General features: G+C 64.7%; 1 protein-coding gene across 1 annotated transcript; it reads left to right on the top strand.

The window, feature by feature from the left end:
- The first annotated feature begins 785 nt into the window (after positions 1 to 785).
- LOC134552565 (transcription factor COE4-like) lies at positions 786 to 25,376 on the top strand. The gene is given in 19 exon segments (XM_063401268.1): positions 786 to 983; positions 985 to 1,089; positions 1,730 to 1,845; positions 6,732 to 6,768; positions 6,770 to 6,889; positions 7,439 to 7,502; positions 7,604 to 7,659; positions 7,817 to 7,890; positions 8,564 to 8,632; positions 14,110 to 14,191; positions 16,915 to 17,032; positions 17,979 to 18,112; positions 18,208 to 18,334; positions 20,033 to 20,121; positions 20,538 to 20,603; positions 21,753 to 21,894; positions 22,520 to 22,699; positions 23,518 to 23,709; positions 24,566 to 25,376. Coding segments are annotated over 19 exon segments (1,989 nt in total). The 5' UTR covers positions 786 to 836; the 3' UTR covers positions 24,637 to 25,376.
- Positions 25,377 to 25,783: the final 407 nt, after the last annotated feature.

Here is a 25,783-nt window from a genome sequence, read left to right as displayed (position 1 = left end):
TGGACAGAGGGACACCGGGGGGGACAGGGACAGGTGGAACCCCTGGGGCCCATTTGGGGTCACCCTGGGGTGTCCCTGGGGATTCAGAGGGGTCTCCCTGGGATACCCTGGAGGCGGTTTGGGGTCACCCCAGGGACACTTTGGGGTCTCTGGGGCCTCTCCTGGGTGTCCCTGTGGCTCAGCGGGGTCTCCTTTGGGATGTGTCCGGAGCCTCTTTGGGGTCATCCCAGAGTGTCCCTGGGGCCGTTTGGGGTCACCCTGGGCTGTCTCTGGACCCTTTTTGGGGTCACCCCGGGATGGGACACACTGGGGTCCCTTTGTGCCATCCCTGGACTCTTTTTAGGGTCACCCCCCAGGGTGTCTCGGGGGACACACTGGGGTCACTCCACGCCACCCCTGAGCCCCATTTGCGACTCCTCCCGGGGGTCCCTCCCAGGGTTCCATCCCGGGGGGTCTCTCCCGGGGGGTCTCTCCCGGGGGGGTCTCTCCCGGGGGTCCCTCCCGGGGGGTCTCTCCCGGGGGTCTCTCCCGGGGGGTCTCTCCCGGGGGGTCTCTCCCGGGGGTCGGTCCCGGGGGTCGGTCCCGGGGGTCGGTCCCGGGGGTCGGTCCCGGGGGTCCCTCCCAGGGTTCCATCCCGGGGGTCTCTCCCGGGGGTCTCTCCCGGGGGGTCGGTCCCGGGGGTCGGTCCCGGGGGGGTGCCCGGCGCCCCCCCGCGCGGCGCGGGGAGGGACCGCTCCTCCCCGGAATGATGTCAGCCTGGCCGGCCGCGGCCCCCGCCTCCCCCGGCGGCTCCGGCCCTGCCTCCCCGGGGAGGCGGCGGCGGCGGCGGTGCCGGGATGGCCCGGGCCGGCGGGGCGGCGGCGGGGCGGCGGCAGCGGGCGCTGCTGCTGCTCATGGTGCTGCTGCCCGAGCCCAGCCGCCGCGGCCGGGCCGGGGGGCGGCGGAGGCGGAGGGGAGAGGGCGGTGATGGCGTTCCCGGGACCCCCCGGGCCGCCCCCCGGCCGCCCGCTGCTGCTCCTGCTGCCGCTGCCGCCGCCGCCGCTGCTGCCTCCGCCCCGCGCCGCCGCCGCCGCCGCCGCCGCCCGCCCGGTAAACGGAACCGAGCCCCCGCCCCCCCGGCCGGGCCTCCCCCCCGGCCGCCTCCACTCCTCCCCTGCGCCTCGGCCCTCCCTCCCTGCGAGCCTCCATCCCTCCGGTGCCGCGCTCCATCCCCCTCCACTCCTCCTCCATCCCTCCCTCCCTCCCCTCCTCCTCCTCCTCCGAGCCTTCCTCCAGCCCTCCTCTCCCTCCTTCCATCCCTCCACTCCTCCTTCCATCCCTCCCCTCTCTCTCTCCCTCCCTCCATCCCTCCACTCCTCCTCCGGGCCTCCCTCCATCCCTCCCTCCTCCCCGCTAAGCCTTCCTCCCTCCCTCCCTCCTTCCTCCCCATCCCTCCCTCCACTCCTCCCCTCCCTCCCTCTCCCCCCCGCCCCTTCCCCTCCCCTCACTTGGCTCCGGGGCTCCTCCAGCTCCAACTTCTCGGGCTCTGCCCCCTCCCGCCCCCTCCTCCCTCCCCCCGGACCCCCCCCGGAGCCTCCCCCTCCCTCCCTCTCCCTCTCCCTCCGCAGATGCCGCTTCCCCGCCGGCCGGGACGGCGGCCCCCGGCACCTGCCCGGCGCTGAGCCCGGGGCTGGGGGGTGGGGGGCGTCCGGGGGTCCCCCTGAGCCCCCCGGGGATGTTCTCGGTGCAGGAGGCGCTGCCCCGCGGGGGGGTCCCCATGAAGGAGGAGCCGCTGAGCGCGGGGCTCCCCGCCGGCCGCTGGCTGCAGGGCACCGGCATCCTGGACGCCAGCACGGCGGCGCAGAGGTAAGGGGACAGCTTGGGGACAGCTTGGGGACAGCCTGGGGACAGCCCGGGGACAGCCCGTGGGCTGCGGGATGGATGCAAGCCGAGCCCCGGGAGCTCTGCGGGCATCCCGGGGCTCCGTGGGGCATCCCGAGGTCGGCGGGTATCCCGGGTTCCACGGGAATTCCAAGGGCTGTGGGCATCCCTGGGGGTTCTGGGCATTCCAAAGGCTGTGGGTATTCCAAGGGCTGTAGGCATCCCGGTTTTCGTGGGCATCCCAGGGGCTGTGGGCATCCCTGGTTCCTCGGGTATCCCAGTTTCCATGGGCATTCCAGGGGCTGTGGGTATGCCAGGGCTCCACAGGCTATGGATTTGCCAGGCTCTGTGGGCATCCCAAATTCTGTGGGCATCCCCAGACTCCACAGATATCCCGAATTCCTTGGGCATCCCAAATTCCGTGGGCATCCCAGGCTCCGCAGCCCTCCCCAGGCACTGCGGGCATTCCGGGGGCTGTGGGCATCCTGGGCTTTGGGAGTGTCCCGGGATCCATGGATATTCCAGGGGCTGTGGGCATCCTGGGCACTGTGGGCATTCCAGGGGCTGTGGGTATTCCAGGTCCTGTGGGCATCCCTGGGATCCACGGGCATTCCTGGTTCCGCAGGCGTTCCGGTGTCCCGGGTCCCCCGGGCTCCAGAGGCATCCCAGGATGTGCCCCCTCCCCACTTTTTCCTGGCATTCCTTGGGCCTCTGGATACCCCTGATCCCTGTGCCCTGGGCACCCCCGGGATCCCCATGGATTTCAGCTGCCAGGGGGTTGTGCCAGCGGGAATGGGATCTGTGCCCGGTCCCTGCCCTTTTCCAGGGGGCTCAAATCCTGTTCCCTGCCCTTTTCCAGGGGGTTTGGGGCCCCATGGATCCCATTCCCTGCCTTATCCAGGGAGCTCAAATCCCATTCCCTGTCCTTTTTCCAGGAGACTCAAATCCCATTCCCTGCCCTTTTCCGGGGGACTGAAGTCCCATTCCCTGCCCTCCTGAGGCATTCAAATCCCATTCCCTGCCTTTTTTCCAGGGAACTCAAATCCCATTCCCTGCCCTTTTCCAGGGAACTCAAATCCCATTCCCTGCCCTTTTCCAGGAGACTCAAATCCCATTCCCTGCCTTATCCAGGAGGCTCAAATCCCATTCCCCACCCTTCTTAGGGACTCAAATCCCATTCTCTGCCCTTTTCCAGGAGGTTCAGGGCTCCATGCATCCCATTCCCTGCCCTTTCTCCAGGGAACTCAAATCCCATTCCCTGCCCTTTTTCAGGGGACTCAAATCCCATTCCCTGCCCTTTTCTAGGGGGCTCAAATCCCATTCCCTGCCTTATCCAGGAGGCTCAAATCCCATTCCCCACCCTTCTTAGGGACTCAAATCCCATTCTCTGCCCTTTTCCAGGAGGTTCAGGGCTCCATGCATCCCATTCCCTGCCCTTTCTCCAGGGAACTCAAATCCCATTCCCTGCCCTTTCTCCAGGGAACTCAAATCCCATTCCCTGCCCTTTTTCAGGGGACTCAAATCCCATTCCCTGCCCTTTTCTAGGGGGCTCAAATCCCATTCCCTGCATTCCCAGAGAGCTCAGTGTCCCCTGTCCCTCTCCCTGTGCCCAGAGGGGTCAGTGCCACCCCTGTCCCGCTGTCCCCTCTGCAGGGTTTGGGGTGTCCCTAAGGGGTCACCACTGAGGCCGAGGTGACTCCCTGGGGTCCCCCCAAAACTTTGGGATGCTGGAAAACCTCATGGAACCCCTTCGCTCCAAAAGGGACCCCAGTGCGGCCACCACTGCAGTGACAGCCACCCCCGGGGGGACAATGTGGAGCCGAGGGACAGCAGTGCCAGCTGGGGGTGGGGTTGGGGTCCCAGGGAGGTGCTGGCCTTGTCCCTGTGTCCCCAGAATCTCCCCGGGACCCCTGCAGGGGACAGAGGGACACACCCGGGGCTGGCAGTGGTGACAGGGACGGGTCCCGGGCAGCTCGGGGTGCGTGTGCCACCCTGGTGGCAGCAGGGCGTGTGCCACCCTGCTGGCGGGGCCACGCGTGGGGACACCTGTGGGGTCACCCGCACGCCACCGACACCCGTGTCCCCCTTCCCGTGTTGTCCCCGCGGCCACCGCGGTGTCCCCAAGGGGCTGGCAGCAGGATCCTGTCAGGACCCTCCCTAAACCTCCCCGCATCTCCCTTGGGGACCGGGGTGTCCCCAGGGGGATGGCACGGAGCCCCGGGCTCCCCCTGAAGGTCGCGGTGACCCTCGCGGTGTCCCCGCTGTGGGGAGGGGTCCCCGAGCCCCCCGAGTCCCCCGGGAGCCGCTCCAGGGCCGTGCCCGGGGCCCGCCCGGGGCCGCCGCTTTCCTGGAAGCGCCGGGGCCGCGGCTGCTTGGAAATGCTTGATTGCCTTTAATAATTAATTAACGCGCCGGGCGGGGCTGGCAGCGCGGGGCGGGGGACGGGGGGACACGGCGGGGGACAGCGGCGACAGCCAGGGCCACCCCCCGCGCGCCCCCGGGGCGATTTTGGGGGCGCTTTGAAGGGAAGTTTTTGGGGCTGGAAGGAGCCGCGGACGCCGCTGTCCCGTTTGTGGCGGGGAGGGGACAGTGAGGGGACAGAGCGGGTGGCACCCTGAGAGCAAAGCCACCAGCGCGGGCAGGGGACAAGGGACACGCCGCGGTGTCCAGGGCAGGTGTGGGGACACGATGTGACCCGTTTGTGGTGGCGGCGGGCAGGTATTGTCGCCTCCCCAGGTGTGGCCCCGCGGGTGACCCTGGGGACAGTTCGGGACCTCGCGGGTGACCCTGGGGACAGTTCGGGACCCCGCGGGTGACCCTGGGGACAGTTCGGGACCCCGGGGAGAGGCTGAAGGAGCTGTTCCTCTGTCACGTCACGGAGAAATGCCCCCAGCGTGTCGCCAAGGTCCCCAGGGGCTGCGTTGGCGCCGGGTGGCCCTGGGGACCCGCTCCGTCACTGCCGGGGGGACACCGAGGGGACAGGGACCGCCCGCGGGGTGGGGACACGGTGACAGCGACAGGGACTGTGCCGGAGCCATCGTCCCCGAAGTGGCTCTGCTGTCACCCCGCGGTGTCGGGGTAGGGACAGCAGCGGTGACACCAGCGAGCCCGGAGGTGGCACTGAGGGATGGTGGGGAGCGCTCAGGGATGTCCCCGCTGTCCCCTTCTGTCCCTCGTGTCCCCGATGTCCGGGGCAGGTGGTGCTGCTGGTGCTGGCGGTGTCCCCGTCTGTGTCCCCTACCCTGGACAGGGAGGGGGTGCTGGGGGTCCCCACCCCTGTGATGGGGCCCTGGGGACAGGCTGGTGGCCCTGGGGACAGGGTCCTGGTGGCCTTGGGGACAGGCTGGTGGCACTGGGGACAGGCTGGTGGCACTAGGGACGGGGTCCTGGTGGCCTTGGGGACAGGCTGGTGGCACTGGGGATGGAGTTCTGGTGGCCTTGGGGACAGGCTGGTGGCACTGGGGACGGGGTTCTGGTGGCCCTGGGGACAGGCTGGTGGCCTTGGGGACAGGGTCCTGGTGACTCTGGGGACAGGGTGCTGCAGGTTCTGGGGGTCCCAAGGACTGGATTTGGGATTATAGGATTTTGGAATTTTGGGATTTTTTTAATTTTGGGATTCTGGAAGTGATGCTGGGGGTCCCATGGAGGAGGTTCTGGGGGTGCCGGTGCTGAGTTTTTGGGTGTCTGGAGGTCATGGGGGTCCCCATGATGGGGTTTGGGAGGTCCCGGTGTTTGGGGTCCCCAGGAGGGGGCGCTGGTGTCACATGGAGGAGGTTTGGGGGTCCCCAAGATGGGGTGCCGGGATTCTGGTGTCCCATGGAGGAGGTTTGGGGGTCCCGGTGCTGAATGTCCGAGTGTCCCGGTGCTGGGGGTCCCCAGGACGGCGTTTGGGGGTTCCCGGTGTTTGAGGTCCCCAGGAGGGGGTTTGGGGGTTCCCGGTGTTTGGGGTCCCCAGGACTGGGGTTCTCGGGGGTGGGAATCCTGGTTATGGGGTGCTGGGGGTCCCTGGGGGTGCTGGGGGTGGGGGGTGTCCCATGGAGGAGGTTTTGGGGGTCCCCAGGATGGGGTGCTGTGGTCCTGGGGCTGAGTTTCCAGAGGGAAAACCCTTGGAAACGCCTCGTGCTGGGGTCCCCGGGATGGGGTTTTGGGGGTCCCCGTGCCAGGGTGTTGGGGGTTCCTGGTGCTGGGGGGCCAGGTCTGAGTTTCTCGGGATGGGGGTCCCCGTGCCAGGGATTTGGGGGTTCTGAGTGTTGGGGGTCCCCCAACACTCAGAACTGGGTTCTGGGGTTCCCGGGATGGGATTTTGGGGGTTTCTGCTGCTGGGGATCACCAGGACTGGGGTTCTTGGGGATGGGTTCCCCAAGTCTGGGGTTTTTGGAGATGGGGATCCCCAGACTGGGGTTCTCAGGAATGCAGGTCCCAAAGTCTGGGGTTCCTGGAGATGGGGCTCCCGGGGATGGGGCTCCCCAGGTCTGGGGCTCTCGGGGATGTGGGGTCCTGGGGATGGGATACTCAAGGATGGGGATCCCCAGGATTGGGGTTCCTGGAGACAGGGATCCCCAAGATGGGGATTTCTGGTGCTGGGGATCCCCAGGATTTGGGTTCTTGGAGACAGGAATCCCCAGGATTGGGGTTCTTGGAGATGGGGCTCACCAGGACTGGGATTTCTGGTGCTGGGGATCCCCAGGACTGGGATTCTTGGAGACAGGGATCCCCAGGAATTGGGCTCTAGGGGGTTGGGGATCCCCAGCCTCTGGGGTTTCTGGTGCTGGGGCTCCCGGGGCTGGGTTCCCGGTGCCGGGGGGTCCCTGCGGGGCGGTGCCGCGGTCCCCCCCGCCCCGACTGTCCCCCCTGACCGCGGCCTGTCGCAGCGGGGTGTCGCTGGCCCGCGCCCACTTCGAGAAGCAGCCCCCCGGCCAACCTGCGCAAGTCCAACTTCTTCCACTTCGTGCTGGCCATGTACGACCGGCAGGGCCAGCCCGTGGAGGTGGAGCGCACCTGCTTCATCGACTTCGTGGAGAAGGAGCGGGTGAGAAACCCCAAAAAAAACCCCAAAACCGCCCCAAAAAACCCCAAAACCGCCCCAAAACCCCCGCGGGGCCGCGCGGGGCGGGGCGGCCGCGGCTGAGGCCGGAGCGCCGCCCCAAACTCATGGCACGAGTGGCCGGAGCGGGGTGGGAGTGACCGGGAGGGGCGCGGAGGGGACACCGAGTGACCGGGAGGGGACACCGAGTGACCAGGAGGGGCGCAAAGGGGACATGGAGTGACCGGGAGGGGACACTGAGTGACCGGGAGGAGCACGGAGGGGACACCGAGTGACGAGGAGGGGACATTGAGTGACCGGGAGGAGCTCGGAGGGGACACGGAGTGACCAGGGGGGACACGGAGTGACCAGGAGGAGCGTGGAGGGGACACCGAGTGACCGGGAGGGGCGCGGAGGGGACACCAAGTGACCCAGAGGGGTGCAGAGGGGACATGGAGTGACCAGGAGGGGCGCGGAGGGGACACCGAGTGACCAGGAGGGGACACGAGTGACCGGCTGACCCCTCCCCGCTGATTTTGTCGCCGACCCCTCCAGGAGCAGAATGGGGAGAAAACCAACAACGGGATCCACTACCGGCTGCAGCTGCTCTACAGCAACGGTGGGTGCTGGGAGGTTTGGGGGGGTTTGGGGGGTTTGGGGGGTTTTGGGTGTCCCCGAGGGGAGGTGACAAAGCGGGGTGACCCCCCGGTGTCCCCGCAGGGCTCCGCACCGAGCAGGATTTGTACGTCCGCCTCATCGACTCCATGTCCAAGCAGGTACCGAGACCCCAAATCCCCCCCAAACTCCCCCGGCCCACCCCGGGGAACATCTGGAGGTCGCTGCGGCCACATCTGGCCGCGGTGTGGCAGGGCCCGGGAGCGCCTGGCTGGTGCCACCCCGGTGTCGCCGCTGTCCCCTCGGTGTCCCCTGCAGGCCATCATTTACGAGGGGCAGGACAAGAACCCCGAGATGTGCCGGGTGCTGCTGACCCACGAGATCATGTGCAGGTGGGCTGGGGACACCCGGGGGGGTGACAGGGGTGTCCCCAAGGTCCCTCCAGTGCCCGCTCGTGATTGCAGACCCCCGCACTAATTAACGAGCCGAGCCAGCGCCGCTAATTAACCCCGGGAGCCGCCACGATGGGGGACAGGCCACCCCTTGGGGACCGCGGGTGGCCCTGCTGTGTCCCCCGGGGGGTGACACGGAGCCCCGGGTGGCAGGGACGGGTCCCCGACCCCTTCAGAGCCACTCAGGGGTGACAGGGGCACGTCCCCAACCCCTCAGAGCCACCCAGGGGTGACACGGAGCCCTCTGGGTGACAGGGACGGATTCCCAACCCCTTCAGAGCCACCCGGAGGTGACAGGGACGGGTCCCCAACCCCTTCAGAGCCACCTGAGTGTGACAGGGATGGGTCCCCAACCCCTTCAGAGCCACCCAAGGGTGACAGGGGTGGGTCTCCAACCTCTTCAGAGCCACCCAGGACCCCAAATTCTGTCCCCAACCCCTTCAAGGGGTGGAAAAGTGACACCCCCGAGTGTCCCCTCCCTGCTGTTCCTGTCCTGGTGTCCCTTCTGTCCCCACCCCCGAGTGACAAGGCGGTCGCAGGGTGGGACACGCGGAGTTTGGGGCTCCCTCAGCCCTCGCTGTCCCCTGATGTCACCTCCTGTCCCCGTGCGCAGCCGCTGCTGTGACAAGAAGAGCTGTGGGAACCGCAACGAGACCCCCTCGGACCCCGTCATCATCGACAGGTGCTGGGGACATTGGGGACATTGGGGACATTGGGTACATTGGGGACATCGGGGACACTGGGGACATCAGGGACTCTGGGGACATCAGGGGACCCTGACACCTCATGGCAACCTGGAGTTGGTGGCAGCCACCGAGGTGTCCCCAAGGTTGGGGACATGATGCTGATGAGCCGAGGGACAGCACGGGGCACCCCCAGGGGTGACAGCGGTGACAGATGTCCCCATTGGTGACGTCGATAATGGAGGTGGCACCGGCGCGTTGGGGACATTCCAGGGTGGCCGTGTCGCCGTCCCTGAGGCCACCGTGGTCCCTCTGTCCCTGTCACCTCCCTGGTGCCACCAAGCCAAGCCCCGGAGGGGGTCAGGACCGCGGTCACTGCCGCTGTCCCCATGTCCCCTGCTGGTGTCCTGGGCCTGTCCCCACGGTGGCGTTTTTGGGGTGCCTGGGGGGTCCTGTGACCCCCCCCAGGAGGTGACACCCCGATGGGTGGTGGCAGTGTCCTCAATGTCCCAAATGTCCCTGCGTCCCCCCCTCAGCCTCGGGACTTTTAGGGGGTCACCTGACACTTTTGGGGGGGGGTCACACAGTGCCAGGAGTGTCCCCAACCTGTCCCCATATTCCCAGGACTTTGGCGGTGTCACCAGGACTTTTTGGGGGTGTCACCCAGTGCCAGGAGTGTCCCCAACCCTTCCCCAGGACTTTTGGGGTGTCCCCAGTCCCCTGTTCCCTTTCCCAGGACTTTTGGGGGGTCATGCAGGGCCAGGGGTATCCCCAGAACTTTTGGGGTGTCACTCAGTGCCAGGCGTGTCTCCAACCTGTCCCCCCCAGCCCCAAGACTTTTGGGGTGTCCCCAACCTGCCCCCACGGGCTTTTGGGGTGTCCCCAACCCCCTGTCCCCATCCCCAGCACTTTTGGGGTGTCCCCAGTCCCCTGTCCCAAACCCCAGGACTTTTTGGGGGGTCACCCAATTCCAGGTTGTCCTCAACCCACCCCAAGACTTTTGGGGTGTCGCCAGTCCCCTGTCCCCACCCACAGGACTTTTGGGGGGGGTCCCCAGTTCCAGGAGTGTTCCCAACCTGCCCCAGAGCTTTCCGGGTGTCCCCAAATCCCTGTCCCTATCCTCATCACTTTTGGGGTGTCCCCAACCCACCCTAGGCCTTTCAGGGTGTCCCCAATCCCTTTTTCCCATCCCCAGGACTTTTGGGGTACCCCCTGTCCCCATCCCCATCACTTTTGGGCTCCAGGCCTTTCGGGGTGTCCCCAATCCCCTGTCCCCATCCTCATCACTTTTGGGGTGTCCCCAACCTGCCCCAGGCCCTTTGGGGTGTCCCCAGTCCCCTGTCCCCATCCCCTGCATTTTGGGGTGTCCCTGACCCCCTGTCCCCACCCCCAGGACTTTGGGGGGTCACCCAGTTCCAGGAGTGTCCCCAACCCACCCCAAGACTTTTGGGGTTCCCCCTGTCCCCATCCCCATCACTTTTGGGCTCCAGGCCTTTCGGGGTGTCCCCAATCCCCTCTCCCCATCCCCATCACTTTCGGGGTGTCCCCAACCTGCCCCAGGCCCTTTGGGGTGTCCCCAGTCCCCTGTCCCCATCCCCAGGACTTTTGGGGTGTCCCCAACCCACCCCAGGCCTTCCAGAGTGTCCCCAACCCCTTGTCCCCATCACTTTTGGGGTGTCCCCAACCTGCCCCAGGCTTTTCAGAGTGTCCCCAAGCCCCTGTCCCCAGGACTTTTGGGGTGTCCCCTGTCCCCAGGACTTTTGGGGTGTCCCCTGTCCCCATCCCCAGCACGTTCGGGGTGTCCCCATCCCCAGCACGTTCGGGGTGTCCCCTGTCCCCATCACTTTCGGGGTGTCCCCATCACTTTCGGGGTGTCCCCATCACTTTCGGGGTGTCCCCTGTCCCTCTCCCCCCGCTTTCGGGGGGTCAGGCAGGGCCAGGCGTGTCCCCAAGCCCCCCTCGGGGCCCCCCCTGTCCCCCGTGTCCCCGCGTCCCCCCCCGGGCCAGCCCCGCTGGTTTGAGAGCGCGCTAAGTGCCCCTCTCGCGGCGTTAATCAAATTACCCGGCAGCGAAAATTGACGCTTCTCATTAATTAGCCACGATTATGCTAATTGCGCATTCAAATTTATGCGCCGCGAGCAGAAGGTGCTCGGCAGCGGCGCCGGGCATTTGCATATTCAATGGTAATTAGCCATGCTAATTAATGCGCCGGCCCCGTATTTTTAACTCGCGGGGGTTCAGCCTCAGAGCCCCCCCCCTTCTCCCAACCTGGGGCTGGGATTTGGGGGGGATTTGGGGTTTTTGGGGGGGTTTGGGGTGTCCCACCCCTGGCCGCGCTGTCCCGGGGGTGGCGGGGCTGTTTTCCCGGCCTTTTCCCGGCCTTTTCCGGGCGTTTTCCAGCTCCTTCCTCGTCCTGATTGCCACCCGCGGGGCGGGGAATGGGATTGTGGGAATGTGGGGAATGGGGGGGACCCCCCCCCTTTTCCTGTGCTGCCCCATAGGGTGGGACCCCCCCTTTCTGTGGGGTCCGGGCCTCCTCAGTGTGGGATCCCTTTTGCTTGGGATCCCCTTTCTCTGGGGTCCCCCTTTTCCATGGGGTCCTGGAAGTGAGAACCTTTTTGTGGGGTCCCCCTTTTTTTGGGATCCCCCTTTTCCATGGGATCCCCTTTTCCTCTCTCCTTATGACCCCTGCCTCCATGGGATCCTCTAAATGAGAACCCTTTTTGTGGGATTCCCTTTTTGTGGGATCCTCCTTTTTTGGGATCTCCCTTTTTGTGGGGTCCCCCTTTTTCCATGGGGTCCTGGAAGTGAGACCCCTTTTTGTGGGGTCTCTCTTTTTGCGGGATCTCCCTTTTTTGTGACCCCCCCTTTCCATGGGGAGCCCCTCGCTGTGGGATTCCACTTTTCCATGGGATCCTTTAAATGAGAACACTTTTTGTGGGATCCCCGCATTTTTTTGGATCCCCCTTTTCCATGGGATCCTCTCTCCCTATGACCCCTCTCTGCATGGGATCCCCTAAATGAGAACCCTTTTTGTGGGATCCCCTTTTTGTGGGAAGCCCTTTTTGTGGGATCTCCCTTTTTGGGGTCCCTCTTTTCCATGGGATCCTCTAAATGAGACCCCTTCTTATGGGATCCCCTCTTTGCAGGATCCTCCTTTTTTGGGATCTCCCTTTCCATGGGGAGCCCCTCACTGTGGGATCCCCCTTTTGCATGGAATCCCCTAAATGGGACCCCTTTTTGTGGGATCTCCCTTTTTGTGGGATCCTGCCTTTTTTTGGGATCTCCCTTTCCATGGGGAGCCCCTCGCTGTGGGATCCCCCTTTTGCATGGGATCCCCTAAATGGGACCCCTTTTGCATGGGATCCCCTAAATGGGACCCCTTTTTGTGGGATCCCCCTGTTTGTGGGATCCCCCTTTTTGTGGGATCTCCCTTTTTGTGGGATCCTGCCTTTTTTTGGATCCTCCTTTTCCGTGGGATCCTCTAAATGAGACCTCTTTTTGTGGGGTCCCTCTTTTTTTGGGATCCCCCTTTCCATGGGGAGCCCCTCGCTGTGGGACCCCAATTCCATGGGATCCTCTCTCCTTCTGCCCCCTCCTTCCAGGGGACCCCTTTCCATGGGATCTGCTTTTTGTGGGATCCTTCTTTCCAAGGGATCCCCCTTTCTTGTGGGACCCCCCTTTTCCGTGGGGAGCCCTTGCTGTGGGATCCCCTCTCCATAAACCCCCTTTCCCTGTGACACCTTTTCTCTGGGATCCCCTCATCCATGGGACCCCCTTTTTGTGGGATCCCCTTTCCCTGGGATCCCCACACCAGGGGACCTCCTTTCCCCAGAATCCCTTTTCTGTGGGACCCCCTTTTCCGTGGAATCCCAAATTTTTGGGGATCCCCTATTTTGTGGGATCCCCATTCCCTGGGACCCCCTTTCCATGGGATCCTCCCCTCCATGGCAGCTCCTTGCCGTGGGACTCCCTCCCCTCGAGATCCCTTTTTGTGGCATCCCCTTATCCCTGGGATCCCCTTATTTGTGGGATCCCATTTTCCTGGGATCCCCTTATTTGTGGGATCCCTTTCCCTGGGACCCCCCCCTCTGTAGGACAAACTTCCCTGGAAACCCCTTTTCTATGGGATCCCCTTTTCTGTGGGATCTCCCTTTCCTTGGGATCCCCCTTTCCATGTAACCCCTCTTTTGTGGGATCCCTGGGACCCTTTTTATCTGGGATCACCTTTTTGTGGGATCCCCTCTCCCTGAGACCCCTTTTCCATGGGATCCCCCTTTTTCTGGGACCTCCTTCTTGTGGGACCCCCCTTTCGAGGGATTCCCTTTTCCCAGGACCTCATTTTTTGTGGGATCTCCTTTTCCATGGGATCCCCTTTCCATGGGATCCCCCTTTCCATGTAACCCCTTCTTTTGTGGGATCCCTGAGATTCTTGTTCCCCTGGGACCCTTTTTTTCCTGAGGCCCCTTTTTTTGTGGGATCCCCTTTTTGCAGGACCCCCTTTCCATGTAACCCCTTTTTGTGGGATCTCCTTTTTGTGGGATCTCTTTTTCATGGGATCCGCATTCCCTGGGACCCCCTTTTTTGTAGGATCACATTTTCTATGGGATCCCCTTTCCATGGGATCCCCTTTTTTGTGGGATCCCCATTCCCTGGGATCCCCCTCCGTGTCCCCTCACCCTGACCAGGGGGGTGGCCCCACTTGGTGTCACCCATATGTCCCCGAGCCCCACGTGACCCCCATGTCCCAACATTCCTGGGGGTCCCGGTGTCACCCCTGGTGGGATGGGGACACTGGGATGGGATGGGGACACTGGGATGGGATGGGGACACTGGGATGGGGACAGGGAGGGACACTGGGATGGGATGGGACAGTGGGATGGGGACAGGGTGGGACACGGGAATGGGGACAGTGGGATTGGGATGGGGACACTGGGATGGGGACAGAAAGGGACAAATGGATGGGATGGGACAGTGGGATGGGGACAGGATGGGACACAGGAATGGGGACAGTGGGATTGGGATGGGGACAGGAGGGGACAAAGGGACACTGGGATGGAACAGTGGGATTGGGACAGGGTGGCTTTGTGGGATTGGGACAAGGTGGGGGACAGGAATGGGGACAGTGGGATTGGGATGGGGACACTGGGATGGGGTGGGGACACTGGGATTGGGACAGGAAGGGACAAAAGGATGGGATGGGACAGTGGGATGGGGACAGGATGGGACACGGGAATGGGGACAGTGGGATTGGGATGGGGACACTGGGATGGGGACAGGGTGGCACAACGGGGGTGGCGACAGGAGGATGGGGACAGTGGGAAGGGGATGAGGTGGGGACATTGGGATGGGGACAAAATGAGACACCGGGATGGGGACACTGGATGGGGACAGGATGGGGACACCAGGATGGCGATGGGGACAGTGGGATGGGGACAGAACAGTGACAAAATGGGACAAACCCCCCCCATCCCAGGTTTTTCCTCAAGTTTTTCCTCAAGTGCAACCAGAACTGCCTGAAAAACGCCGGGAACCCACGGGACATGAGGCGCTTCCAGGTGACACTTGGGGACACTTGGGGACATCACAAAGAGGGTGGAGGGGACCCCAAAAAGATTCCCCAAAGGGGTCGAGGCGAATTGGGGACTCGATTCCCCCCGTTCGGGGGGAATCGAGTCCCCAAATTCGCCTCGACCCCTTTGAAAACCCCAAAATTCCCCTCCAGCTTAAAAACCCCATTGGCACCCTATAAAAAAAACCCCAAAACCCCAAATCCGCCCCGAAAACCCCAAAATCTCGGCCCCTCCTCCGCGCTCGGCGGTCGCAGCTGGGTCCTGGCCCCCCCCCGAGGTTCATCAGGGCTCGGTAACGAGATGTTAATTGTGACATTTCGGTGATTAACGACCCCATTTGCATCGCGGCAGCGGCGGCGGGAGAGCGGCGGGGCGGGCGGGGGGGGGGGGTTTGGGGTTTGGGGGATTGGGGGGGGCGCGGGGTGGGGGGGAGGGTTGGGTTTAGGGGAATTTGGGGGGCTGGGGGTGGCCCTAAAAGGGGATTTGGGGTCCCCCTGGGTGGTTGGAGTGGGATTGGGGGTGGTCCTAAAGGGTTTTGGGGTCCCTTGAGGGGAATTTGGGGGGCTGGGGGTGGCCCTAAAGGAGGGGGGGTTGGGGTCACCTGGGGGGGATTTGGGGGATTGGGAATTTGAAGGGATGGAGATGGCCCTAAAAGGGTTTGGGATTCCCTGGGGGAATTTTTGGGGGGCTGGGGGTGTCCCTAAAAGGAGTTTGAGGTCCTCTAGGGGGAACTTGAGGGCTGAAGGTGACCCTTAAAGGGGTTTGGGGTCCCCTGGGAAGAATTTGGGGGGCTGGGGGTGGCTCTAAAACGGTTTGGGGTCCCCTTGGAGTGGGTTTGGGGGTGGCCCTAAAAGGGTTTGGGGTCACCTGGGGGGGATTTGGGGGATTGGGAATTTGGGGGGGCTGGGGGTGGCCCTAAAAGGGGATTTGGGGTCCCCCTGGGTGGTTGGAGTGGGATTGGGGGTGGCTCTAAAGGGTTTGGGGTCCCCTGGGAAGAATTTGGGGGGCTGGGGGTGGCTCTAAAACGGTTTGGGGTCCCCTTGGGAGGTTGGAGTTTGGGGTCCCCTTGGAGTGGGGTTGGGGGTGGCCCTAAAAGGGTTTGGGATGGCCTGCGGGGAATTTGGGGGGCTGGCTCTAAAAAGGGGGTTTGGGATTCCCTGGGGGATTTTTTGGGGTGCTGGGGGTGTCCCTAAAAGGAGTTTGGGGTCCTCTAGGGGGAACTTGAGAGCTGAGGGTGGGGGGCTGGAGGTGGCCCTAAAAGGGTTTGGGGTAGCCTGAGGGGAATTTAGGGTGCTGAGGGTGGTCCTAAAAGGGGTTTGGGTCACCTGGATGGAATTGGGAGGCTGGGGGTGGTCCTAAAAGGGGATTTGGGGTCCCCTTGGGAGGTTGGAGTGGGGTTGGGGGTGGCCCTAAAAGGGTTTGGGGTCCTCTAGGGGGAACTTGAGAGGCTGGGAGTGATCCTAAAGGGGTTTGGGGTCCCCCGGGGGGAATTTGGGGGGCTGGAGGTGGCTCGAAAAGGGGGGGGAGTTGGGATCCCCTGGGGGGGGATTTGGGGGATTGGGAATTTGGGGGTCTGGGCGTGTGGCCCTAAAAGGGTTTGGGATGGCCTGCAGGGATTTTGGGGGGCTGGGTGTGGCTCTAAAAGGGGGGGTTGGGGATCCCCTGGGGGGAATTGGGGTTGCTGGAGGTGTCCCTAAAGGGTTTGGGGTCCCCTGGGGGGAATTTGGGGGGCTGGAGGTGGCTCGAAAAGGGGGGGGGAGTTGGGATCCCCTGGGGGGGATTTGGGGGATTGGGAATTTGGGGGGCTGGAGATGGCCCTAAAAGTGTTTGGGATGGCCTGCGGGGAATTTGGGGGGCTGGCTCTAAAAAGGGGGGTTTGGGATTCCCTGGGGGATTTTTTGGGGTGCTGGGGGTGTCCCTAAAAGGGGTTTGGGGTCCCCTTGGGGGCTTGGAGTGGGATTTGGGGTGGCCCTAAAAGGGTTCTGGGGTCCCCTAGGTGGATCCTGGGGGGAGTCCCAAGGTGCTCTCTGGGGGTTTTGGGGTCACCTGGGGGGAATTGGGAATTTGGGGGGCTGGGGGTGGCCCTAAAAGGGGTTTGGGGTCCCCTGGAGGTGCTGGGGGGGTGGGGAGCCCTGGAGGAATTTGAGGGATTGGAGGTGACCATAAAAGGTTTAGAATTCCCTGGGGGAAATTTGGGGGGCTGGAGCTGGCCCTAAAAGGAAATTTGGGGTCCCCTTGAAGGGGCTGGGATGGGGGGTGGCCCTAAAGAGGGTTTGGGGTCCCCTGGGGGGAACTTGGGGGAGTCCTGAGGGGGGTCTCAGGTGAGTTTGGGGTCACCTGGGGGGAATTTGGTGGGCAGGGTGTGACCCTAAAGGGGTTTAGGGGTCGCCTGGGGGGTCTGGGGTCCCCTGGGTGTCCCCGTGGTGTCCTGGGGAAGGACTTGGGCAGTCTCGGTGTCCCCTGGGGACACAGGGGGCCACCCTTGGGCCACCCCTGTGACACCGTGGGGACACCAGGGCCAGTCCCCCTGCAGTGTGACAGGGGAGGGGACACCGTGGGGACACCCCTGGGACACCACAGCTGGGCCCCTGTGGTGTGGCAGGGGAGGGGACACCGTGGGGACACCAGGGCCAGCCCCCCTGCGGTGTGCCAGGGCTGTGGCAGGGCAGGGACCCTGCGGGGTGGTGACGTGTCCCTTGTCCCCCCAGGTGGTGGTGTCCACCACGGTGCACGTGGACGGCCACGTCCTGGCCGTGTCCGACAACATGTTCGTGCACAACAACTCCAAGCACGGCCGGCGCGCCCGGCGCCTCGACCCCTCCGAAGGTCAGGGGACACCTGGGGACACCTGGGGACACCTGGGGACACGTGTTGGGACCCTCCAAGCCTGGCTTGGCACCCCTCAGGGTGATCCCTGTGTCCCCACCCTGCTGTCCCCAATGTCTCTGCCCATCCATGGGTGGGTGTCCATGGGTCCCTCCCTATCTGTGTCACTGTGGCCACCTGGGGACACCTTGGGGACAAGTTTTGGCAGCCCCCCAGCGGGGCCTGGCACCCCTGGGGTGATCCCGGTGTCCCCACCCTGCTGTCCCCAATGTCCGGTGGGTCCATCCATGGCTGCCTCTGTTTGTCCCCACCCTGTCACTGTGGTCACACATGCATGTCCCCAGCTGTGTCCGTGTGGCCACCTGTGATTGTCCCCGTCTGTGTCCGTATGTCTGTCCCCAGTCGAGTCCCTGTGGCCACTTCTGTGTCCTCAGCCATGTCCATGTCCCAGTGGCCACCTGTGTCCCTCCCCAGCCACGTCCATGTCCCCGTGTCCCCATGCCTGTCCCCACCCATGTCTGTGTCTGTCCCAGTCCATGTCCCTGTCATATCCATGTCCCCATGCCTGGCCTGGTGTCCCCAAGCTTGTCCCCATCCATGTCCCCATGTCCCTGTGGCCACCTGTGAGTCCCAGTCCATGCCCTCGTGTCCCCATGCCTGTCCCCTCTTCACTGTCCCCACCCTTCCATGTCCCCCCACTGCTGTCCCTGTCCCCTCCATGTCCCCCCACCGCTGTCCCTGTCCCCCCAAACCCCTCCATGTCCCCACCACTGCTGTCCCTGTCCCCTCCGTGTCCCCCCACCGCTGTCCCTGTCCCCCCAAACCCCTCCAGGTCCCCACCATTGTTGTCCCTGTCCCCTCACCGCTGTCCCTGTCCCGTCCGTGTCCCCTCACTGCTGTCCCTGTCCCCTCCGTGTCCCCCCACCGCTGTCCCTGTCCCCTCCAGCAGCCACCCCCTGCATCAAGGCCATCAGCCCCAGCGAGGGCTGGACCACGGGCGGTGCCACCGTCATCGTCATCGGCGACAACTTCTTCGACGGCCTGCAGGTGCTCTTCGGCACCGTGCTGGTGTGGAGCGAGGTACGGGGACAGCCCGGGGGACACGGGGGGACACGGGGGACACCGCGGGGACACGGGGCCAGGGCGGTCCGGGCTGAGGCCGTGTCCCCCCACAGCTGATCACCCCCCACGCCATCCGCGTGCAGACGCCCCCCCGGCACATCCCGGGGGTCGTGGAGGTGACGCTGTCCTACAAGGCCAAGCACTTCTGCAAGGGCGCGCCCGGGCGGTTCGTGTACACCGGTGAGGGGACAGGGGACAGAGGGGACAGGGGACAGTGGGGATGGGGACAGCCCGGGCGGTTCGTGTACACCGGTGAGGGGACAGGGGACAGCGGGACAGAGGGACAGAGGGGACAGCGGGGACTGGGGACAGCCCGGGCGGTTCATGTACACCGGTGAGGGGACAGGGGACAGAGGGGATGGGGACAGGGGACAGTGGGGATGGGGACAGAGGGGACAGGGGACAGCCCGGGCGGTTCGTGTACACCGGTGAGGGGACAGGGGACAGCAGGACAGAGGGGACAGGGGACAGTGGGGATGGGGACAGCCCGGGCGGTTCGTGTACACCGGTGAGGGGACAGGGGACAGCGGGGACAGGGGGACAGGGGGGACAGGGGACAGCCCGGGCGGTTCGTGTACACTGGTGAGGGGACAGGGGACAGGGGACTGGGGACAGGGGACAGTGGGGATGGGGACAGCCCGGGCGGTTCATGTACACCGGTGAGGGGACAGGGGACAGAGGGGACAGGGGACAGGGGACAGCCCGGGCGGTTCGTGTACACCGGTGAGGGGACAGGGGGGACAGGGGACAGAGGGGACTGTTCGTGTACACCGGTGAGGGGACAGAGGGATAGCGGGGACAGGGGACAGTGGGTATGGGGACAGCCCGGGTGGTACATGTACACCAGTGAGGGGACAGAGGGGACAGAGGGGACAGGGGACAGCAGGGACTGGGGACAGCCCGGGCGGTTCATGTACACTGGTGAGGGGACAGGGGACAGCGGGGACAGAGGGGACAGGGGACGGGGGAACAACGGGGAGAGGGGACAGCTGGACAGGTGGCAGGGGACAGCGGGGACAGAGGGGATGGGGACAGAGGGGATAGGGACAGACAGGATGGGGACAGTGGGGTGGGGACAGCGGGGATTGGGGCAGAGGTAGCAGGGATGGGATGGGGGCATTGGAATGGGGACATCGGGATTGGGATTGGGACACCGGGATTGTGGTGGAGATATTGGGAATGAGGACATCACAAATGGAATGGGGACATCCTGATTGGGGTGGGGACGTTGGAAATGAGGTGGGGACATCTGGATTGGGGTGGAGAGTCCTGGGATTGGGATGGGGACATTGGGATTGGGATGGGGACATTGGGATTGGGATGGGGACACCCAGCAATGGGATGGAGATGTCGGGAATTGGGATAAAACTGGGACTGGGATAGTGACACACGTGAGAGTGGGATGGGGACACTGGGAATGGGGTTGGGAACACAGGGATTGGGGTGGGGACATTTGAATTGGGATGGGGACACTGGGATTGAGATGGAGAGTCCTGGGACTGAGATGGGGACACTGGTTTGGGATGGGGACACCGGGAAAGAGATAGGGACATCCAGGAATGGGATGGGGACATTGGGAATGGAGACGTTGGGATTGGGGTGGGGATATCTGGAATGGAATGGAGAGTCCTGGGATTGGAATGGGGACAACCAAGAATGGGATGGGGACACCCAGGAATGGGATGGTGACACTGGGAATGGGATGGGGACACCTGGGACTGTGACACGCACTCGTGGGATGGGGACACAGACCCCCGGGAAGGGGACAGAGCCCCCTGTGACAATGACACTGACAGCTGGGACGGTGCCCCAGCCCCTCGGGACAATATCCCAGCCCCGGGCAGGGGACAGTGACGGCCGCGTGTCCCCTGTCCCCAGCCCTGAACGAGCCCACCATTGACTACGGCTTCCAGCGGCTGCAGAAGGTGATCCCGCGGCACCCCGGGGACCCCGAGCGCCTGCCCAAGGTGGGGGACAGGGACAGGGACACCCTGGGGACAGGAGGGACACCCCGGGGACACGGGGGCTCCCTGGCTGTGCCGCAGGGGCAAAGGACAGGGAGGGGGTGACAGTCCTGGTGTCCCTCGGGTGTGGCAGAGCTTGGGACAGGGAGGGATGGGGGGAGTTGGAGACACAGGGGGGACATTGGGGGCGCAGAATGGGGGGTGACACCCAGGGGGTGGCACGAGGGCCATGGGGGGACACAGAATGGGGGGGGAGGGATCAGGGGTGACCATGAGGGGGCATGGGGGGGTCATTGGGGACACGGAATGGAGGGGATTGGGGGGGACATGGGGGCCATAGGGGGCAGGCTGGGGGGTGCAGCGTCCCCCTGACCCCCTGTCACCTCCCTGTCACCTCCCTGTCCCCTCCCTGTCCCCAGGAGGTGCTGCTGAAGCGTGCGGCCGACCTGGTGGAGGCGCTCTATGGAGTCCCCCACAGCAACCAGGTGTGCGGGGACCCCCCTGGGACCCCCCCGGAACCCCCTGGGACCTCCCCAGGACCCCCCAACCTGGGACAACCCCAGGGAGCCCCCCCAGTGTCCCCTGGGACCCCTCCAGGACCCCCCTGGACCCCTGGGATAACCCCCCTGGCATCCCCGTGGTGGGACACCTCCCTGGGACCCCCTTGGGGACACCTCCCTGGGACCCCCTTGGGGACACCCCCGAGACCCCCTGGCACATCCGGAAGGTCCCTGTCCCCTCCCCAGCCCCATCCTGGCCCATGGGTGTCCCCAGGGGTGACACGAGCTGGGACAGTGGCAGCCACCCCCGGGACATCTGGGGTCATCCCAGGCTCTGTGGGTGGTGGGGTGGCACCGAGGGGTGGCACTGGAGGGTGGTGCTGAGGGGTGACATGAGAGGGTGACACTGAGGGGTGACAATTTAGGGTGGCACTGTGTTAGATGGTTTCTTTGTGGGGTGACATCAAGGGGTGGCACTGTGGGGTGACACCAGGAGGAGACACTGCAGGGCACTATCAAGGGGTGACACCAAGAGGTGACCTGTAGGGACACTCACAGGTGTTGGGGGTGCTTTAGGGTGACACTGTGGGGTGGCACCGACAGGTGACACCAAGGGCTTACTCTGTGGGCTGACACTGACAGGTGACACTGAGGGGTGACACTTTATGGTGACACTGTGCTGGAGGGTGACACTGTGGGGTGGCACTGAGGGGTAATGCTGGGGGTGACACTGCGGGACATCATCAAGGGGTGACACCGAGGGGTGGCACAGAGGGATGGCACTGTGGGGTGGCACTGTGGGGCACCATCCAGGAGTGATGCTGAGGGGTGACACTTTAGGGTGACACTGTGCTGGAGGGTGACACTCTAGGGTGACACCGAGGGATGGCACTGTGGAGTGACACAGCAGCGCACCACTGAGGGGTGACAGTGAAAGGTGACATTTTATGATGACCCTGTGCTGGAGGGTGACACTGGGGGTGACACCAAGGGCTCTGTGGGATGTCACCCTGGGGTGACACCAAGGATTTACTCTGTGGGATGACACCCTGGGGTGACACTACGAGGTGACACCGAGGGGTGGCACTGTGGTGTGCCACCCTCCCCCCGGTGACAGCGCCGCCGTGTCCCCAGGACGTGCTGCTGAAGCGGGCGGCCGACGTGGCCGAGGCGCTGTACAGTGTCCCCAGGGCCCCCGCGCACGTCACTGTCCCCTCCTTCGGCGGGGGACAGCTCGGCCTCGCCATGGGCGACTCCCCGCAGGGCTCCGAGCAAGGTGCGCGCTGACCTCGGGGTGGCGGGAGGGCTTCTGTCCCCTCCCCGGCTGGTGCCACCCGTCCCTGTCCCCTCGGGGCTCTGTCCAAGGTGCGCGGTGGCCTCGGGGTGGCGGGAGGGTTTTTTGTCCCCTCCCCGGCTGGTGCCACCACCTGTCCCTGTCCTCTCAGGGCTCCCAATAACCTACGTGGTGGCCCTGGGTTGGCGGGAGGATTTTTGTCCCCTCTCCAGGAGATGCCACCTGTCCCTGTCCCCCCTCAGAGCTCCTCATAAGTCGCGCGGTGGCCTCGGGGCGGGCTGTGTCCCCTCGCGGGCGGTGTCACCGTGTTGCTGTCACCTGGGCTGTGACCAGAGCGCGCGGTGGCCTCGGGCGGGCTGTGTCCCCTGGCGGGCGGTGCCACCAGCGCTGTCGCTGTCCCCGCAGGGCTGTGTCCCCGGGCGGGCGGTGCCACCAGCGCTGTCGCTGTCCCCTCAGCGCTGTGTCCCCGGGCGGTGCCACCAGCGCTGTCGCTGTCCCCTCAGGGCAGTGTCCCCCGGGCGGGCGGTGCCACCAGCGCTGTCGCTGTCCCCTCAGGGCAGTGTCCCCCGGGCGGGCGGTGCCACCAGCGCTGTCGCTGTCCCCGCAGGGTTCTCGCGCAGCCCCGGGACGCCCCCGGCGCGGGGGTTCGGCCCCCCGGGCTCGGCCCCCCAGCAGGGCTTCTCCGGGGCCACCGGCGGCTTCGGCGGGGCCACCATGGCCGGCCTGGGGGTCCCCGGGTCCCCCCCGAGCTTCCTGAACGGCTCCACCGCCACCTCCCCCTACGCCAGTGAGTGACACACGCGGGGACACCGCTGGGGAGGGGGACACGGGTTCATGGGGGGGTCCCCAAAGCCGCTGTGGGGGTTCCTGGGGGTCCCAAGCCCTGGGGGGGTTCCCGAAGTTCTGGCTGGTCCCGGGGGTCCCCCAAAGTCATGGGCCAGCCCTGTGGGGTCCCCAAAGCCATGTGACAAGCCTGAAGTGTCCTCAAAGCCGTCACTGAGGGCGAGAGAGGGAGTGGGGACATGGCCAGCTGAGGTGGGACAGCCCTGTCCCTGTCCTTGTCCCCGTCCCTGTCCCGAGCCACTGTTGTCATTGTCCCTGCCTCTCTCACTGTTCCTGTCCCCATCCCTGTGCTTGTCCCTGTCCCTGTCCCCGTCCCTGTCCCAGCCCCATCTCTCCCTGTCCCTATCCCTGTCCCCTTTCCTGTCCTGGCCCTGTCCCCATCCTCAGCCCTCTCCTTGTCCCTCTCCTTGTCCCTGTCCTTGTCCCTGTCTCTCTGCTCCTATCCTTGTCCCTGTCCCCATCCCTGTCCCCATTCCTCTCTCTCTCTCTCTGTTCCTGTCACCGTCCCTGTCCTTGTCCCCATCCCCGTCCCATCCCCATCCCTGCCCCTGTCACTGTCCTGGCTCTGTCCCCATCCCTGTCCCATTCCTGTTCCCATCCCTGTCCCATCCCTGTCCCCATCCCTGTCCCGTCACTGTCACTGTCCTCACTCTGTCCCTGTCCCCATCCCTGTCCCCATCCCTCTCTCTCTCTCCCTGTCCCCATCCCGTCCCCTGGCGGTGTCCCCCGCCCCCAGCCGAGCCCCCCGTGCTGTCCCCTCAGTCCTGCCCGCCAGTCCCCCTCTGGGCGCCTCGTCGGTCGCTGTCACCTCTGGCCCGGGCACGGCCACCCCCCCGGGTGGCTTCTCCTTCTCTGCGGTGACGATGATCTCGGCCGTGAAGCAGAAGAGCGCCTTCGCGCCCGTGCTGCGGCCGCAGGGCTCGCCCCCGCCCGCCTGCGCCAGCGCCCTGCAAGGTCAGCCTGTCCCCAGGGCCACCGAGGCCACCACGGCCACCACCATGGCCACCCAGGGCTCTGACACCCAGCCCTGGGTGGCTTGTTCCCATGGAGGGTCCCCAGTGTCACTGTGCTCCCGATGTTCTGTGCGTGGGTGTGGTTGGGTGTGCCCCATGCCACCCTTGTCCCTCTCTCCTTGTCCCCAAGGTCCCTGGTGTCCCCAACATCCCCGGTGTCCCCAACACCCATCCTGCCCCACAGAGGGTCCCCAGTGTCACTGCGCTCCTGATGTCCTGTGCGTGGGTGTGGTCGGGTGTGCCCTGTGCCACCCTTGTCCCTCTCTCCTGGTGTCCCTTCCGTGTCCCCAAGGTCCCCAGTGTCCTCAACACCCACCCCGAACCCCCCTGCCCCACGGAGGGTCCCCAGTGTCACCGCGCTCCCAATGTCCTGTACATGAATGTGGTTGGGTGTGCCCTGTGCCACCCTTGTCCCTCTCTCCCAGTGTCCCCAAGGTCCCTGACATCTGTCCCTGGGTCGCCCTGCCCCACAGAGGGACCTTGGTGTCACTGTCATCCTCGTACTTGCCCGATGTCCTGCCCACGGGCATGGCTGGGGCTGCCCTGTGCCACCCTGGGGCCTGTCCCCAAGGTCCCCAGTGTCCCCGGTGTCCCCAACACCCACCCCGAGTCCCCCTGCCCCACGGAGGGTCCCCAGTGTCACCGCACTCCCTGCCTGATGTCCCAGCCTGTGTTCTGCCCATACCATGGGGTTGTCCCATGCCACCCTCATCCCTGTTCCCCGGTGTCCCCCGATGTCCCCAATGTCCCCCAGTGTCCCTGGTGTCCTATGGCTGACGCTGTCCTGCCCTGCCCAGACCCAGCTTTTGAGGACTCGGACAAATTCCACGCTCCGGCGCGGCCGCTCCAGGGATTGGCCTATTCCTAAGGACGGCGAGTCCGGAGGGGCTCCGGGCCCCCGTCCCACCGGGACAGGAGCACGGACAGGGATTGGGGACATCCCTGTCCCCCGTGCCATCCCCTCAGAGCTGAGACAGCGCCGGAGCCGCCACGCGGAGCGGGGTGAGGGGACATGGCCCCGCCATGTCCCCACCCCGGGTGACCCTGGCCTGGCCCGGCTGAGGGGGGACTCGGGGAAATCCTGGAATGAGCCAAAATTCCTGGGTTTGGCATCGGGAAGAGGCGGAGAGAACCGGGAATGGGGGCAGCAGAGGGCACGGGGTGGAGGCGCCGGGATGGGCGGGAGGGGCGGTCCAGGATGGGAGGGATGATCCAAGGTGGGATGGAAGGTCTGGAAAAGGAGGGATGATCCAGGTGGGATGGATGCTCCGGGATGGGATGGAAGCTCTGGAATAGGATGGATGCTCTGGGTGGGAGAAGGTTGGATGGAAGGTCTGGAAAAGGATGGATGCTCCAGGATGGGATGGAAGATCCAAGATAGGCTGGATGATCCAAGGTGGGATGGATGATCCAGGATGGAATAGAAGCTCTGGAATAGGATGGATGATCCAGGTGGGATGGATGATCTGGGATGGGATGGAAGATCCAAGATAGGCTGGATGATCCAAGGTGGGACGGATGCTCTGGAAAAGGATGGAAGCTCCAAGATGGGCTGGATGTTTCAAAGTGGGATGGGTGCTCCGGAAAAGGATGGATGATCCAGGATGGGATGGAAGGTCTGGAACAGGATGCAAGATCCAAGGTGGGATGGAAGCTCCAAGGTGAGATGAATGCTCTGGAACAGGATGGATGATCCAAAGTAGGAGGGAAGCTCCAGATGGGACCTGTACTCCAGGAGAGGGGAGGGATGTTCTAGGTGGGATGGATGATCCAGGATAGGCTGGATGATCCAGATGGGAGGGATGATCCAAAGTGGGATGGATACTCTGGAAAAGGATGGATGATCCAAGGTGGGATGATGATCCAGGATAGGATGGATGCTCCTGGGTAGGGGGGATGATCCGGAGTGGGACGGACGGACGGAGGGACGGACGGAGGGATGGAGGGATGGATGGAAGAACGGATAGATGGATGGATGGAAGAACGGATGGATGGATGGATGGATGGATGGATGG

Source organism: Prinia subflava, chromosome 7 (genome assembly GCF_021018805.1).
Source record: "Prinia subflava isolate CZ2003 ecotype Zambia chromosome 7, Cam_Psub_1.2, whole genome shotgun sequence".
NCBI classification, from domain to species: Eukaryota; Metazoa; Chordata; class Aves; order Passeriformes; family Cisticolidae; genus Prinia; species Prinia subflava.
Note: the sequence above shows the minus strand (reverse complement) of the source record. Positions and strands in the feature narration are given on the sequence as shown.